At 36.2% G+C, this 14,246-nt stretch overlaps 1 protein-coding gene across 3 annotated transcripts in view; it reads right to left on the reverse strand.

Moving 5' to 3' along the window:
* The window catches only part of Dnajc27 (DnaJ heat shock protein family (Hsp40) member C27), a 36,081-nt gene extending 27,752 nt beyond the window's left edge, over positions 1 to 8,329 (reverse strand). Inside the window, exons 1-2 of one of the 3 annotated variants that reach the window (XM_046441387.2) lie at positions 8,053 to 8,326; positions 7,597 to 7,752 (exon numbers count right to left, since the gene is read on the reverse strand). In XM_046441387.2, the coding sequence (XP_046297343.1) occupies positions 7,597 to 7,608 (12 nt within the window). In that variant the 5' untranslated portion in view covers positions 7,609 to 7,752; positions 8,053 to 8,326. Of the gene's footprint in view, positions 1 to 7,596; positions 7,753 to 8,052 lie in introns of all 3 variants that reach the window. The other 2 variants (XM_058578397.1, XM_046441385.2) reach the window with 2 other exon arrangements.
* Between the last annotated feature and the right edge of the window lie 5,917 nt (positions 8,330 to 14,246).

Genomic DNA, 14,246 nt, shown 5'->3' on the forward strand with positions numbered 1-14,246 from the left:
AGGGAATGATGAAAATGTTTACAATTGATTGTAATAACAGCTGCATAACTTTGTGAATATACACTTTGTTTTTTAATTAATTTTTTAAAAAATTCTTTAATGATACTGGGAATTGAACCCAGGAGTGCCCTACCACTATACTGCATCCCGATCTTTTAATTTTTTTATTTTGAGATAGGGTCTCACTAAGTTGCTCAGGCTGGCCTTGAACTTTTGATCTTCCTGCTTCAGCCTTGGTAGTAGCTGGGATTATAAACTTGTGCCACCACGCCCAGCCCACTGTACACTTTATTTATTTTTATTTTTTTTAATATTTATTTTTTGGTTATCGGCAGACACAACATCTTTCTTTGTATGTGGTGCTGAGGATCGAACCTGGGCCGCACGGATGCCAGGCGAGCGCGCTACCGCTTGAGCCACATCCCCAGCCCCCACTGTACACTTTAAATAAGTGAACTGTACATTAATTGTAGCTCAGTGATATAATAAAGCTTTACATTTTTCTTAATTGTTTAATCTTTTGGGAAGAAAAGAAGGATTCCTAAGGGCCTAATCCTCTCTGAGGGAAACTTGAGATTTCTCTGTGATCTTTGTTTATATCCAATTCAACTTCCTACATTGGTAGGCAACTACTCCCAAACCACAGGCCACTTCTCAATGTTTTTTAGGATCTTGTTTCCTAACATGCTAACATCTGTGACCTCATCTCTTTTCTCATACTATGTTAATTCTGAGGTAATATATTAAGAAATAATAATAATCTGACATGGTTACAGCCTGATTCAACCTATTAAGCATGTTTTGCAAAACTGCCCAAGTTTTACCTGAATAGAAAACCAAAATTTAGGGCAGAAGTTTGAGTTTTAACCCCACAAATGCTCTATCTAAAGTTTTTGAGATAAATCTCTAAGGCTGGAGATGACATTCCCAGTGGGGCAGAACACTTGATATGAAATGTATACATTTTCTATTTCTCTCTCACAACTGTGTTCAAGATCTAATGAGACTTCGGCAGAAACACAGCTAGTCATGATCCACAAAAACAGGCTCAGAGGGCATATATGCTTATTATTAAAAAAATCCAAATAGTATAGAAATGTTTAAGGAAGATTGGGGGCTGGGGTTGTGGCTCAGTGGTAGAGTGCTTGCCTAGCATGGGTGAGGCCCCGGGTTCAATCCTCAACACCACATAAAAATAAATAAATTAATTAAAGATATTCTATTAAAAAAAAAAAAAAAAACCTCTTAAGGGACTGGGATTGTGGCTCAGCAGTAGACAGCTTGCCTAGCACATTCGAGGACCTGGGTTGGATCCTCAGCATCACATAAACAAAAATAAAATAAAATAAAGGTATTGTATCCAACTGCAATTAAAAAATAAATATTAAAAAAAGCTCTCAAAACCCACTACTCTGAGATAATGATCAAAAACATGTTGGTAACTACCTTTTCCAACATTTCTTTTTGTTTTTGAGATGGGGTCTTTCTCTGTAGCCCAGGCTGACCCTGAACTCCTGGGCTCAAGTGATCCTCCTGCCTTAGCTTCCTAAGTAGCTGGGTGTGTGCCACACATGTGGCTCAAACACTTTATGTGCTAGCTTAAACCATATTAAACTGCCATTTTTTAAAAAAAAAAATATATATATATTTTAAATTGTTGATGGACCTTTATTTTATTCATTTACTTATATGCAGTGCTGAGAATCGAACCCAGTGACTCACCCATGTGAGGCAAGACTATCACTGAGCCACAAGCCCAGCCCTAAATTGCCATTTTTTAAAAAATTCAAATGTCTGCAACTTCATAAGATTCGACCTATTGCAGGTATATATTTTATTTTCATGGATGGGAACATATCATATAAACTATTTCATGGACACCCCCACTCCCTTCAGTCTTTTGTTTATTTCTTCTCAAATTCTCTATTCCACTTCCCAAGATAACAAACTTTCAAATCTTTCTCCTTGGTCTTAAAACCTTGGTTGGCTCAGGACTTCTGGAAAGAAAAGTCACTGTTATCCACATAGAATATGAAAAAAATAGTAAGATACCCCAGTTGCTGTGGGAGGTCACCTTTTGACTTCGGGGAATCAGCATTAAGATAAAGCCAGCAATGCTGTTGGCACAAGGATGAGAGTGGCCTGGGCCCCTAATGTACTGAGTCTGTGTATCAACTCACTCTGAAGCTTGCCCTATTTCTAGATTTCCAATTATGGTAAGTAAATATTTGCCTTGGGTTCCTCTTACTTGCAGTAAAAAAATACCCACATTATACAGTACTGCATATATTCTGCAGTTTGTTTTTCTGTCTTAAGAAGAATAAACTATGGTAATCTCTCCACGTTAAATGACATAGTTCCAACTCACTTTTTTCATGATTGCATAATAATCCATGATATACAAGTATTTAATAAAAAATTCACTGCTTTCAGTCTTTTTCTCTGCTATAATATTACAAAAAATGCTTTGTGTATACATGTGCTTTAAAAGGGGCACTTTAATTTCTGTGGAATAGATTTGCAGAAGTAGAACTGCTGGGTTGAAGAATGCTTCTTTTATTTTAGTAGCTACTGCCAATTGCTCTTCAAAAGGTTTCTTTCTTTCTTTTAAATATTTTTAGTTGTAGATGGACACAATATCTTTATTTATTTATTTTTATGTGGTGCTGAGAATCAAACCCAGTGCCTCAAATGTGCTAGGCAAACTCTCTACCACTGAGCTATAGCCCCAGCCCCAAAAGGTTTATTTCTAAAAGTAGTATGCAGGTACCCTCTTCTCCTGCCAGTTTAGATGCTATCATCCATTAACGACTGCCAAACTGGTTAGTGACAAGTAATGTCATTGTTACTTTAATGTGCATTTTGCTGACTAAAAATGAAGCTGTGTATCTTTCATGTACTTATTGAATGTTTGGATTTCCTCTTCTGTGTATTGTCCAGTTCATAGTCCCTTTCCATGTTTCTATGGGGTTATGCATTTTTTCCTTATCGATTTTTCTGGTTTGGGACATTATATATAATTAGCTTTTTGTGTGACATATGAGTTACAAATATATGCCCTAGGATGTTGTCTTTTAACTTTTTAATAGGTATTATTATTTTGCTTTTATTATTTATATGTAATACTATATTATTATTCATATTTACAGTACTAAATACAAAAAATTATATTAAATTTATGTAGTATTTTCTAATCATTCTTTTAATCTCTCTCGCTCTCTTTCCTTTGGTAGTGGGGGTTGAACCCAGAGGTACTTTACCGCTGAGCCACATTCCCAGCCCTTTTTGTTTTTAATTTGGAGACAGGGTCTCACTAAATTGCTAAGGCTGGCCTTGAACTTGCAATCTTCCTGCCTCAGTCTCCCAAGTCCACTGGTTTTACAGTTGTACACCATGGTATCCGCTCTTTCAATTTTTTTTTTTTTAATGGTTTCTGAGTTTACTTTCTTGGCTGTAAAGATTTCCCTGAGGTTGTACGTATTCTCACATTTTCTTCTGAAAATTTTATTGTTTTGAAATATTTAAACCATAAGTTCATTGTAGTTTACTTTTGTATTTAGTGAAGATAACACTTTTAACATTTTCTATCTATTTCTGAACTTTCTGTTCTGTTCCACTTATCTGGTTTGTCTTGATTATGCTAATACATGCTTTCTTCATTAGCTTTAGACTATATCAACTGTCTAAGAAAACTCCCCTCTTTCTACTGTCCAGCCCCATTTTTTTCTTTCTCATATTTTGATTAGTTTTTTTCTTATGAATTTTAGGATAATTCTCCTAAAAAATAATCCCCTTTTTAAAAAAAGGCCCAGGGGCTGGGGATGTAGCTCAGTGGTGGAGCTACATGTTTGCATGTATGAGGCACTGGGTTCAATGCTTAGCACCACATAAAAATAAATAAATAAAATAAAAGTCCATCAACAACTACAACTAAAAATATCTAAAAAAATTAAAACTTAAAAAATAATTTTTAAAAAGGCCCAATAACTTGCTAATATTTTAATTGGAACTGCATTAAATTTACGTACTAAATTTAGAAGAACTGGTAGTATAATATGGTCTTCCCAAAAAAGAACATGGTTTCCCATGGTTCAGATCTTAATTTTTTCCTGTAAGTACTATATATTTCTTGTTACATATGTTGTTACTGATGTTTTAGGTTTTATTATTGTAAACAGAATATCTTTTTCTACTTTTAGATTTAATTGCTAATATAGATAACTTATTTTTATGTATTTTTTTATATCTAGTCACCTTACCACACTCTCTAATTAACTAAATCAGGTTAAAGGCTTAATTGGATAGTCTAGATATAAAATATAATCAGCAAAAAGATTATTTACTTATATCTCTCTATTTCCCCCCCAGTACTGAGGATTGAGCCCCAGGACCTTGTGCATGCTAGGCGAATGCTCTACTACTGAGCTATACCCCAGCCCTTTCTTTGATTATTTATACTGCCTATTTCATTTTCTCATTATATCTCTAGAAACTCTAAAATGGTGTTCAATAATAAGGATAACTGCAAGTATTCTCTTTTGTATCTTTTTAATGGAAATTGCCTTAGTATTTTACCAACTGACATGATGTTTGTTGGTGGTTAATAACAAATATTCTTTATCATATTTTAAAAGGTTTCATTTTATTCTGATTTTAAGGATTATTTATCAGAACCAACTACTGGTTATATAAAATATTTCTACCCTACTGAAAGTATCATAACAGCTTTCCTCTACTGATTTGTTGATGAAGCAAATTATATTTTTCTTTTTCTTTTAAATAATTTTTTAGTTGTAGATGGACACAGTACCTTTAGTAATTTATTTTTATGTGGTACTGAGGATTGAACCCAGTGCCTCACACATGCTAGGCAAGCGCTCTACTACTGAGCCACAAACCCACCCCCTTAAATTCTTGATATTGAACCATGTTTGCAGTCTTGGGATAAACCTTGTCAATATGAATGGTTTTTGATATATTGTTGAATTCTATTTGTTGATACTTAGAAATATTGTATTTTTATGTGCATGTGATACAATATCAAGTTTTGCTAAAATTACTATAACTTCATATAATAAATTGGGTGCTAATTATTTTTTTTGCTCTGGAATTACTTAAATAATTAAAATTATATGTTTTTTAAAGCTTAAATAAAGCTCATCTGTGAAACCATCTGATACCTCTTTTTGGATGGTAAATCTTTAACTTTTAAATTTCTTCTGAAAAGAGATTGGATTTTCTACTTTGTAATTTTTGAAATTTGTACTTTGCCAGGAAATCTTCCATTTTCAAATGTAATCACATAGAATTGTACATAGTATTCTCTGATTATTCTTTTAGTCTCTTCCAGTATAAATTTTGCAATATTTTTTTGCTTTCTCTATTTTTCTTAAGAAGATTTTAAGACATTTTTCATTTTCATTAGTCTTTCTAAATAATTCTTTCAGTTAATTTTGTGTTTTTTCTCCTGATGTCTTAAGTATTAAGTTTCTCTAGTTTTAATTGAGCATTAATTCACAAACTATAAAATTCACATTTTTTTAAAGAATTTAACCTTTATTTTTATTTACTTATTTGTATGTGGTACTAAGGATCGAACCCAGTTCCTCACCTGTGCTAGGCAAGTGCTCTATCACTGAGCCACAACCTCAGCCCCCAAATTTGCATTTTTTAATGTATACAGTTTGGTGGTTTTTAGTATACTCACAAAGTTGTGAAACCCTAAGTTCCTTCAGTTTTTCTCTTCCTTAGAAATGAGTAAGACATTGTAGTGCTTTTACTATTGCTTTAGTCTTATCCTTAAGGTTTTGACTTGGAGTCTCTCTTTTTCATTGCTTTTCAGTTACTTTTTCTTTTGTTTTGATTTGCTTTCTGATTGAAGGATTGTTTATAGGGTATATCTTGATTTTTCAAAAAAAAATTTAGTTGTAGATGGACATAATATCTTTATTTATTCATTTATTTTTATGTGGTGCTGAGGATCAAACCTAGTGCCTCACATATGTGAGGCAAGCACTCTCCTGAGCTACAGCCCCAGCCCTTGATTTTTATCTTTAAAATTATTTACCTGTTTATATTTCTCTATTTTCCAAATTCTTAAAAGCAGGTATGTACTACTTTTATAACTAAGACAAAATAATAAATTTTTAAAAAGTTATACTTAAATTTTTAATCCATTTAAAATTTATTTTGAGAAAGAAATGCAGTAGGAATCCACCCCACCCCAAATAATAGCCAGTTGTTCCAATAGTACTTATTAAATGGACTCTACTTTTTCATGATCGTACAATGTAGTAAACATAAACTGAATTTCCTTTTGTGTTTGAGTGTATTTCTGAACTCTATTCTGTTCCACTTATGTATCAATATTTCCTTTCTGGTTCCAACAGGAAAAGTTTGGCAACTTTAATATGTTTAAAAATATCTAGTAGAGTTATTCTCTCATATCTATTTTCATAATTTTCTTGGTTATTCTCATGTTTAATTTTTCATAAGAGCTTTAGTGACTTTTTAAAATTATTTTTTTTTTAGTTGTAGAGGGACACAATATCTTTATTTTTATTTGTTTTATTTTTATGTGGTGCTGGGGATGGAACCCAGGGTCTCACGCATGCAAGGCAAGCACTCTACCAAGGAGCCAACCCAAGCTTTGGTAACTTTTTATGATGTTCTGAAACTTCACTGATGATTTAACTGTAATTGAGCAACTTTTGTAGATTATTTTAAATAACAATACACTATATATTGAGTAGCCTATCTAAGGGAAAAGTGTATCTTTCCATTTGCAAAAGTAATTTTATGTCCCTTTGTAGAGTTTGGATAATTCTTTCATGTAGGTCCTACCTATTCTTAAGTTTAGACCTAGGCATTTTATTTCAGTTGTTATTGCAAATACATATTTCTTTCTCTTGTCTAGTTGCATTGGATAAGAAATCTAGGAAAATGTTAAATAAATGTTGTTACACTGGGCATTTGGGGATGCTTCTAATATTGCACCATTAGGCATAGTAAAATTACCAAAGTGACATATGCTCACTTAGGCAGTTTAGTACATACCCTAGAGGTTTTTCTCTTCTTTTTAACACCTGGCACATAGTTAACATTCAACAAATGTTGACTCTCAGTAAGTGCTGTTAATACTTATGTACACAGAGACACATAAGTAGTACAGGATCATGCTAAATAGAAAAAAACAAAACTAATAAACATTCCCTGAGCATCTCCTGCAAATTACACTCCTTAGTAACTTCTGCATTTAGAACCTAGTTCTCCAGTTGACTTTGACAACATTCAGTGATGGAAAGAGCACCGCAGTGGGAAAATGTCACTCGGGTTCCAATCCCATGCCACTGATTTGATGACCTTGGGTGGTTCTTAACCAACAGCTTCCACTTAACCAGGAGAGACAATTTGGGAGAAGAGGGACAGAATTCATTTAGGGAAAGGCGTGTGATCACCACTGTTCTCCCTCTCCCATACAATGGCGAGTTTAAGTCTAACACTCAGCAGACAGCAGAGAGAAAGGCGGTGGAACTGAGGCATCTTTGGGAGAATAGACGTGATGACCGGAAATTAAAAACAAGTCGGGATCCTTACCACCCAGTGCATCTGTGAAAATCTGGGTTCGATTATGCTCGTTTATGATGGGAAGGTAGATTCCGGGTGCACCCCACTAAGTTCCATCGGCTCCCAAGAACTTTTATTCTCCACCTCCAGGTGCTGGACCGGTCACCCAGAACGCTGGTCTGGAACCTGAGCAGACCAGCCGACATTAACACCCAGGCCTCCTGACGCTCTTTGGCGTACACTGAAGGGTTAGAGGCCACCCCAGACACCTTTAGGGAGAGTGACGTCGGTGAAGGAGGGGACGATCTAAAGGTCAAAAAGGTCACGATAGTTTTCCTCGCGGGGCCGGCGCTTCTCCAGAGCGCTGGGCCTGCTCGGGGGCGGGGAAGAGGATGGGCCCCAGGCTGCTGAGTGGCCGCCCTCCCAGCCAATGAGAACGTCGCCCCGCTCGCCGCGGTCCCGCCCCTCCCGGCGCCCAGTACTCACTTTCCCCACTTCGGCGTTGCCCATGGAGATGACTTTGATGCGGAGGGACTTGCCAGGCTCCTTCCGCTTCGGCATGTTGGCCTCCATTGCCCAGGCTCTCTCGGGGCCGCCTGAGTCTCTCCTCGTGCGCCAAGCTGGCCCGTCCTTCAGGCCTCGTCGCCCAATGGCGGAGCCGCTGCTCTCGTCACCGGCCGGGCTCCACGGCTCGCCATCTCCGCCGCTGCCTGGCAGCAGGCGCGGGCGGTTGGGAGGCAGGGAGCCGGGGGAGGGAGAGGGGAGTCTCGCGATGCTGGAGAGCGGCGGCTGACGTCATCGCCGGGCCCCGGAGACGCGGCTCCTGTCACCCGGTTTCTGGCTCCGGCGACCGTGCCAAGCCGGCTCCCTTGACGGGAGGGCGGCGTCGTGGGGCGTCTGGGTTTACACTGCGGGAGAGCGCGGCCTTGTTTTCAGGGCGCCAGGACAGGAGGCATTGGTTGCTTTCGCACCTCGCGGTAGAAATCTTGGATGGTTAGGGGAGATGCTCAGTGTCAGTTCAAGGCCCAGCCACGCCATAAATTCCAAGCAGACCTCGGCTTCTTCCTCTTTTTTTTTTTTTTTTCCTCGGGGGAGTTGTTCCTTCCAGGGTTCTTCTCTACCTGAGTCCCTCTGCTATTACCTTTCCTCCTCCAATACAGTTAGTTGTTCCTCGGTATCTGCTGGGGATTGATTCCAAGACCCCCCTTGGAGCATCCCCTACCAGGGATGCTCCTGTCCCTTATATAATCGGCATAGTATTTGCACATAACCTGCGCACAGCTTCATGTATACTTTAAAATGTCTCTAGATTACCTATAATATCATATACAAGGTAAATGCAAAATAAATAGTTGTCATACTGTATTGTTTAGGGAATAGGAATAAGAAAATTTCTATTTCTGTACATGTTCAGCAAAACGTTTTGCTTCCCACCCCCCTTAAAGTTTTTGAACTATTGGTTGAATCCGCAGACACAGAAACTGCAGATACACAGGGCCCACTGTGTTATTTTCCCTGCTCCAACATCCTGAGAGGCAGAGGTCAGGAGTTGGGCAGCTGGGGAAGTCAGAGCTCTGGTTCTGGAAGAAGAACTAGGCAAGACAGAACTCTGAATCTGAATTTTTTAAAAATGGAGTTGCCCATTTGGAGTCAAGGCGAAGGTTTTTGTTTATTCTTTGCTCCTGTGTTACATAGCTCTGCAACCTGATTAGTCGACTCTGCAAGAGGAAAGCTCAGACTAGATGTTTCTTCTGTTCTTGTCTAACTCAGCAAGGTGTGCAGTTGTGGCTATAAACTCCTTCATGTTCCCCTCTGCCTGCACTCACATCCAAACAGCCTCGAATTCCTTTCTTACCTTTCCCTTAGCTGAAGAGTCAAGGTAGAAGAAAAATGAATTCTTAGATAACCACTTTTCTCAGTTCTTGGGATAAGAAAAGCAACTATTTGGAAAAAAGCCAGTCTGACAAGGAATAGCAAAAAAATAAAAATAAAAAAAAAATAAAATGAGTCAGTAGCTTCAGTTACAAAAGATAAATAGAACTTGACATATGATTATTTAGTGCCCTGGATAAGAATGGTTGTCAATATTCCAGCAAATTACCAAGGCAAAGGTGGCATTGCTCTTGTTCTAACAAAGCCTTCAACATCTTAAATATATTTGTGGAAAGACAGTGAATAAAGGCTCAGAATATCATACTATTTACTTTTAAATCAGATTTTCAAATATTTCAATTTTAAACATTAAATGCTTTTCCTATGAAAAGCTTTTTATGGATTGTTTGCATAATCAAATCAACTTTGTTCAATGAAACATCTAAAACTCTTTACACGTATGTAATATAAGTCCTGGTTTGAATTTTGATAATTTAAAGCTTAAAAGAATGGTTCTTCATAAATCCAAGATGGTGATCTATCATTACTTAAAAAATCACTAAACGTTTAATTTCTGTGATGGTTAGCTTTTGACCCTGTAATAGAACTGATATTGTGGAAGAATAATTGAAAAATTTCAAATATTCAGCTGTCAAAGATTGCCTTAGTTATGATACCTTTGATAATAAGAGCAGTAAAACATATTGAAGATCATTCATATTGATGTGATTTCATATTGAAGCTTTAATATGTATGGCCACATGTTCTGCATGCATTCAGTTGGTTGGAAATTGAAAAAGCAAGAAAGTTAGCTTTCTTTTACAGTCGTTAATATAAAAAGAAGAAAGAGTATCAGGGATTATTTATGTATATTATGGACCAGGAAGGTACAGTATGAGCGTGAGTTCTGTTACCCCATATGTTGGGATGACAGAGGCATGTGGTGGTGGTAAGCATTGTAGGAGATAATTCATGTGAAGTACAGTCAGCCCTCAAGGGATTGATTCCAGGAACCCCTTCAGATATTCAAATGATGTATGTGGTATTTGCATATAACTATGTATATCCTTCCATAGATTTTAAATCATCTCTCGATAACTTAATAAAATAAGTTAATAATAAATAATTAAGTTAATAAATAAATAATAACTAGTATTAACAGCAAATGCTGTGTAAATAGTTGTTACGATATATTGTTTAGGGAATAGTGATAATAACAAGAAAAATATCTGTACATGTTTAATACAAAAACAAACCTTTTTTTCTGAATAATTTTGATCCATGATTGGTTGATTCTATGGATGTATGGAGGTAATCATCCAATAAACAGTAAGTATATGCTTTTGTTTACTCAGTTTCCCATTTTTTAATGTATCAGGAAAGATTTTATATATTCAAAATATATACTTTAAAAAGTAAATTATGGAGGGCTGGGTTTGTGGCTCAGTGGTAGAGCACTTGCCTAGCATGTATTAGGCACTGGGTTCGATTCGGAGCACCACATAAAAATAAACAAATAAAGATATTAAGAAAGTCTCTTTGGGAAAGTATTATAAATAAAGTAAATTATGAAATATTTTGGACATACTTAAATGTATATATAAAACTATAATGAATACTTATATATCTGCCACCTGGCTTAAGAAAGAAAACATCACCAAGGCTGTGTGTACCTTTCCCCAAGACATCCCTCTCCTCCCTCTCTACAAAAGGTCACAGCCATATAAATTAGTGCTTTCCATCACCAGGCATTTAAAGTTGTTGTACTACATTTTTATATACCTTAAAATGTAGTATTACTGGGCTGGGGTTGTAGCTCAATGGTAGAGTGCTTGCCTTGCATTGTGTGAAGCATTCAGCACCACATATAAATAAATAAAAGTTCATTGACAACTAAAAAAATATTTTTTAAAAAAAATGTAGTATTGCATTTCATCTTTAAAAAGGTCTTTATTTTGGAATAATTTCACAAAAAATTTCAAGAACAGTACAAAAATATTTGTCTACCTTTCCAGACCCATCAATTATTAACATTTTGTTCCATTTATCATATCAATTGTGCCCACTAGCTTTCTGAATGTACATATATACATATTTTCTTTGAATTATTTGAGATTAATTTGCAGACATGTTTCTTTATCCATATATATTTCAATATGTCTTGTCTAAGAACAAGGACTTTGTCCTACATAAGAAAAGTTTATCAAAATCAGGAAATGCAACATTTATAAAGCACTATTATATAATCTTGTGATTTTTCAAATTGCACTGAGCTGTCTCACAGCCCCACAGTGAATTCACAAGGGGATATCTAACTTTTCAAGACAAACAGAATGAAACAAGACAGCAAAACTACTAGCTTGACGTTGTTTATAACAACAACAATAGATGGCGCCATATTCCTTGTATATGTCTTGTCTTGGTTAAACTGTATTTCCTCTATTGTGATTAAAAAACAGGTATAGTGGTCTGGGGTTGTAGCTCAGCAGTAGAGTGCTCGCCTAGCAAGTGCAAGGCTCTGGATTCCATTCTCAGCACCACCTAAAAATAAATAAATGAAATAAAAGTATTGTGTCTAACTACAACTGAAAAAAAAAAAAGATATAGTAACCCCCAGCATCACAAACAAACAAGTATGGTGTAAAATCAATGCAGAACCAGAAATGAGGATGGTCTTGTCCAATCTGAGAAGTACAGTGACCCACCCATGTGTGTGTGCATTTCACACACACTAATTACTAATTTAAAATGAAATAAATTTTTTTTTCAATTTACATGTTTTCATAATGGCTACTAGATTCTTATGTTATAATTACCTAATAAGTTGTTTGGACCTAGGTATGTGATTTGAGCAATGGGCAACGTGAAACAAAAATTACTGAGTTATTAAAGTCATAATGAACAAAGAAAATTGATAAACTTTGAACTAATCCATAGTTTATTACAAATTTCATCAGTTGCCCCAAAATACTTTTTATAGCTATGTTTTGTTCCCTAACCTATGATCATTTTGTTGTCTTATACTTTTAGTTTCTTTAATCTGGAGTGATTCCTCAACTTTTATTTGTCTTTCAAAATCACATTTATTTTTAGAACATCCCACAATTTGTGTTTATGTGGTATGTTCCTGTACTTAGATTCAGTTATATTTGGCTGAAACCTGTTATGTCTTTTTTGGGGGCTGGAGGGTAGTGGGGATTGAATTCAGGGGCACTAGACCACCAAGCCACATCCCCAGCCCTATTTTGTATTTTATTTAGAGACAGGGTCTCACCAAGTTTCTTAATGCCTCGCTTTTGCTGAGGTTGGCTTTGAACTCATGATCCTCTTGTCTCAACCTCCTGCGCTACTGGGATTATAGGCATGAGTCACTGCACCTGGCTGTTATGTCCTTTTTGAGGCAGATTATCAGAAAGTTGTAATGCCATTTGTCCCATTTATTAATGATGTTAACTTTAATTAGTAGGTTAAGGTGGTGTTCATGAGGTTAATCCACAGTAAAGTGACTTTTTCCCTGTGTAATAAGTAACTTGTAATGAGATGATTCAAAATTTCATAACTATTCTTTCATCATTGAACTCTTACCCACAAATGTTTAAAATCCAATAGTGATTCATAGCTGAAGAGATCATACTATGGATGAATGCAAAATTGTGATTTTCTAACTCTACTAACCCACTTCTAATCCACTTATTATTTTTATTCTATTCATTACTTTTCTACCACAAAGGAGAGTTTTCCTTTCTCACTCATTCATTTATTTATACCATATGGCCTCATTTGTGCTTATTTACTGCATGAATATTCTATAATTACTATTTGTTTTTATGCTTAAATTAGCTCCTGTTTTTTGTTTATTTGTTTTAATGCTGGGGATTGAATCCAGGGCCTCCAAGCACGCTATGCAAATGCTTTACCACAGAACTACATGCCCAGCCCTCCTATATCTTTTTTGATATGTCTCCACCACTTTTTGAGCACTTTCTTGCTTTCTGGAACAGCAACAAGCCCAGCTTCCCTGAGACCCTTTTAGTGGAGATAGAGTTTAGATCTAGGTGCTCATTGGTATCAGCGTGTCTTTGTTTTTTTCTTTATAAATTTTTTCATTTGTTCTAATTAGTTATACATGACAGTAGAATGCATTTAGGCACATTGACACATTATACATAAATGGGGTATAATTAATTTCTCATCATTCTGACTCCACACATTGTAGAATCACATTGATAATGTCGTCATATATGTACACAAGGTAATAATGTCTTTATTTTATTATTCCACTATCCTTCTTACCCCCATGCCCGCCTCCCTTCACTCCCCTCTACTTAAAGTAACTCTATTCTTCCCTAGCACTCGCTTATTGTGAATTAGCATCCACATATCAAGAGAAAACATTTGGCCTTTGGTTTTGGGGGATGGGCTTATTTCACATAGCGTGATATTCTCCAACTCTATCCATTTACCACCAAATGCCTCCTACGTGCTAGGTGAGCGCTCTACTGCTGAGCCACAACCGCGGCCCCAATTTCACTCTTCTTTCAAGCTGAGTAATGTTCCATCGAGTATATATACCACATTTTCTTTATCCATCTATTGAAGGGCACTGAAAAAATACGTACATAAATACATCTAAAGCTGCATATTAAAACACAGTTCATACTGGTAATTCAAATGCATTTTAGCAAAGAGGATTTGTTCTAGTTTTACTCCTTTCCATAAGTTTAACTCCCCTTTTTATCCCCTCAGTATATTTACTCAGTTCCTCAGTCCTACAGTGCCGCAGTCTGGCTGGGCACAAAATCACGAGC

The sequence above is a fragment of the Marmota monax genome, unplaced genomic scaffold (assembly GCF_021218885.2).
Source record: "Marmota monax isolate L192 unplaced genomic scaffold, Marmota_monax_Labrador192_F-V1.1 WCK01_AAM20220418_F8-fsc00010, whole genome shotgun sequence".
Taxonomy (NCBI): domain Eukaryota; kingdom Metazoa; phylum Chordata; class Mammalia; order Rodentia; family Sciuridae; genus Marmota; species Marmota monax.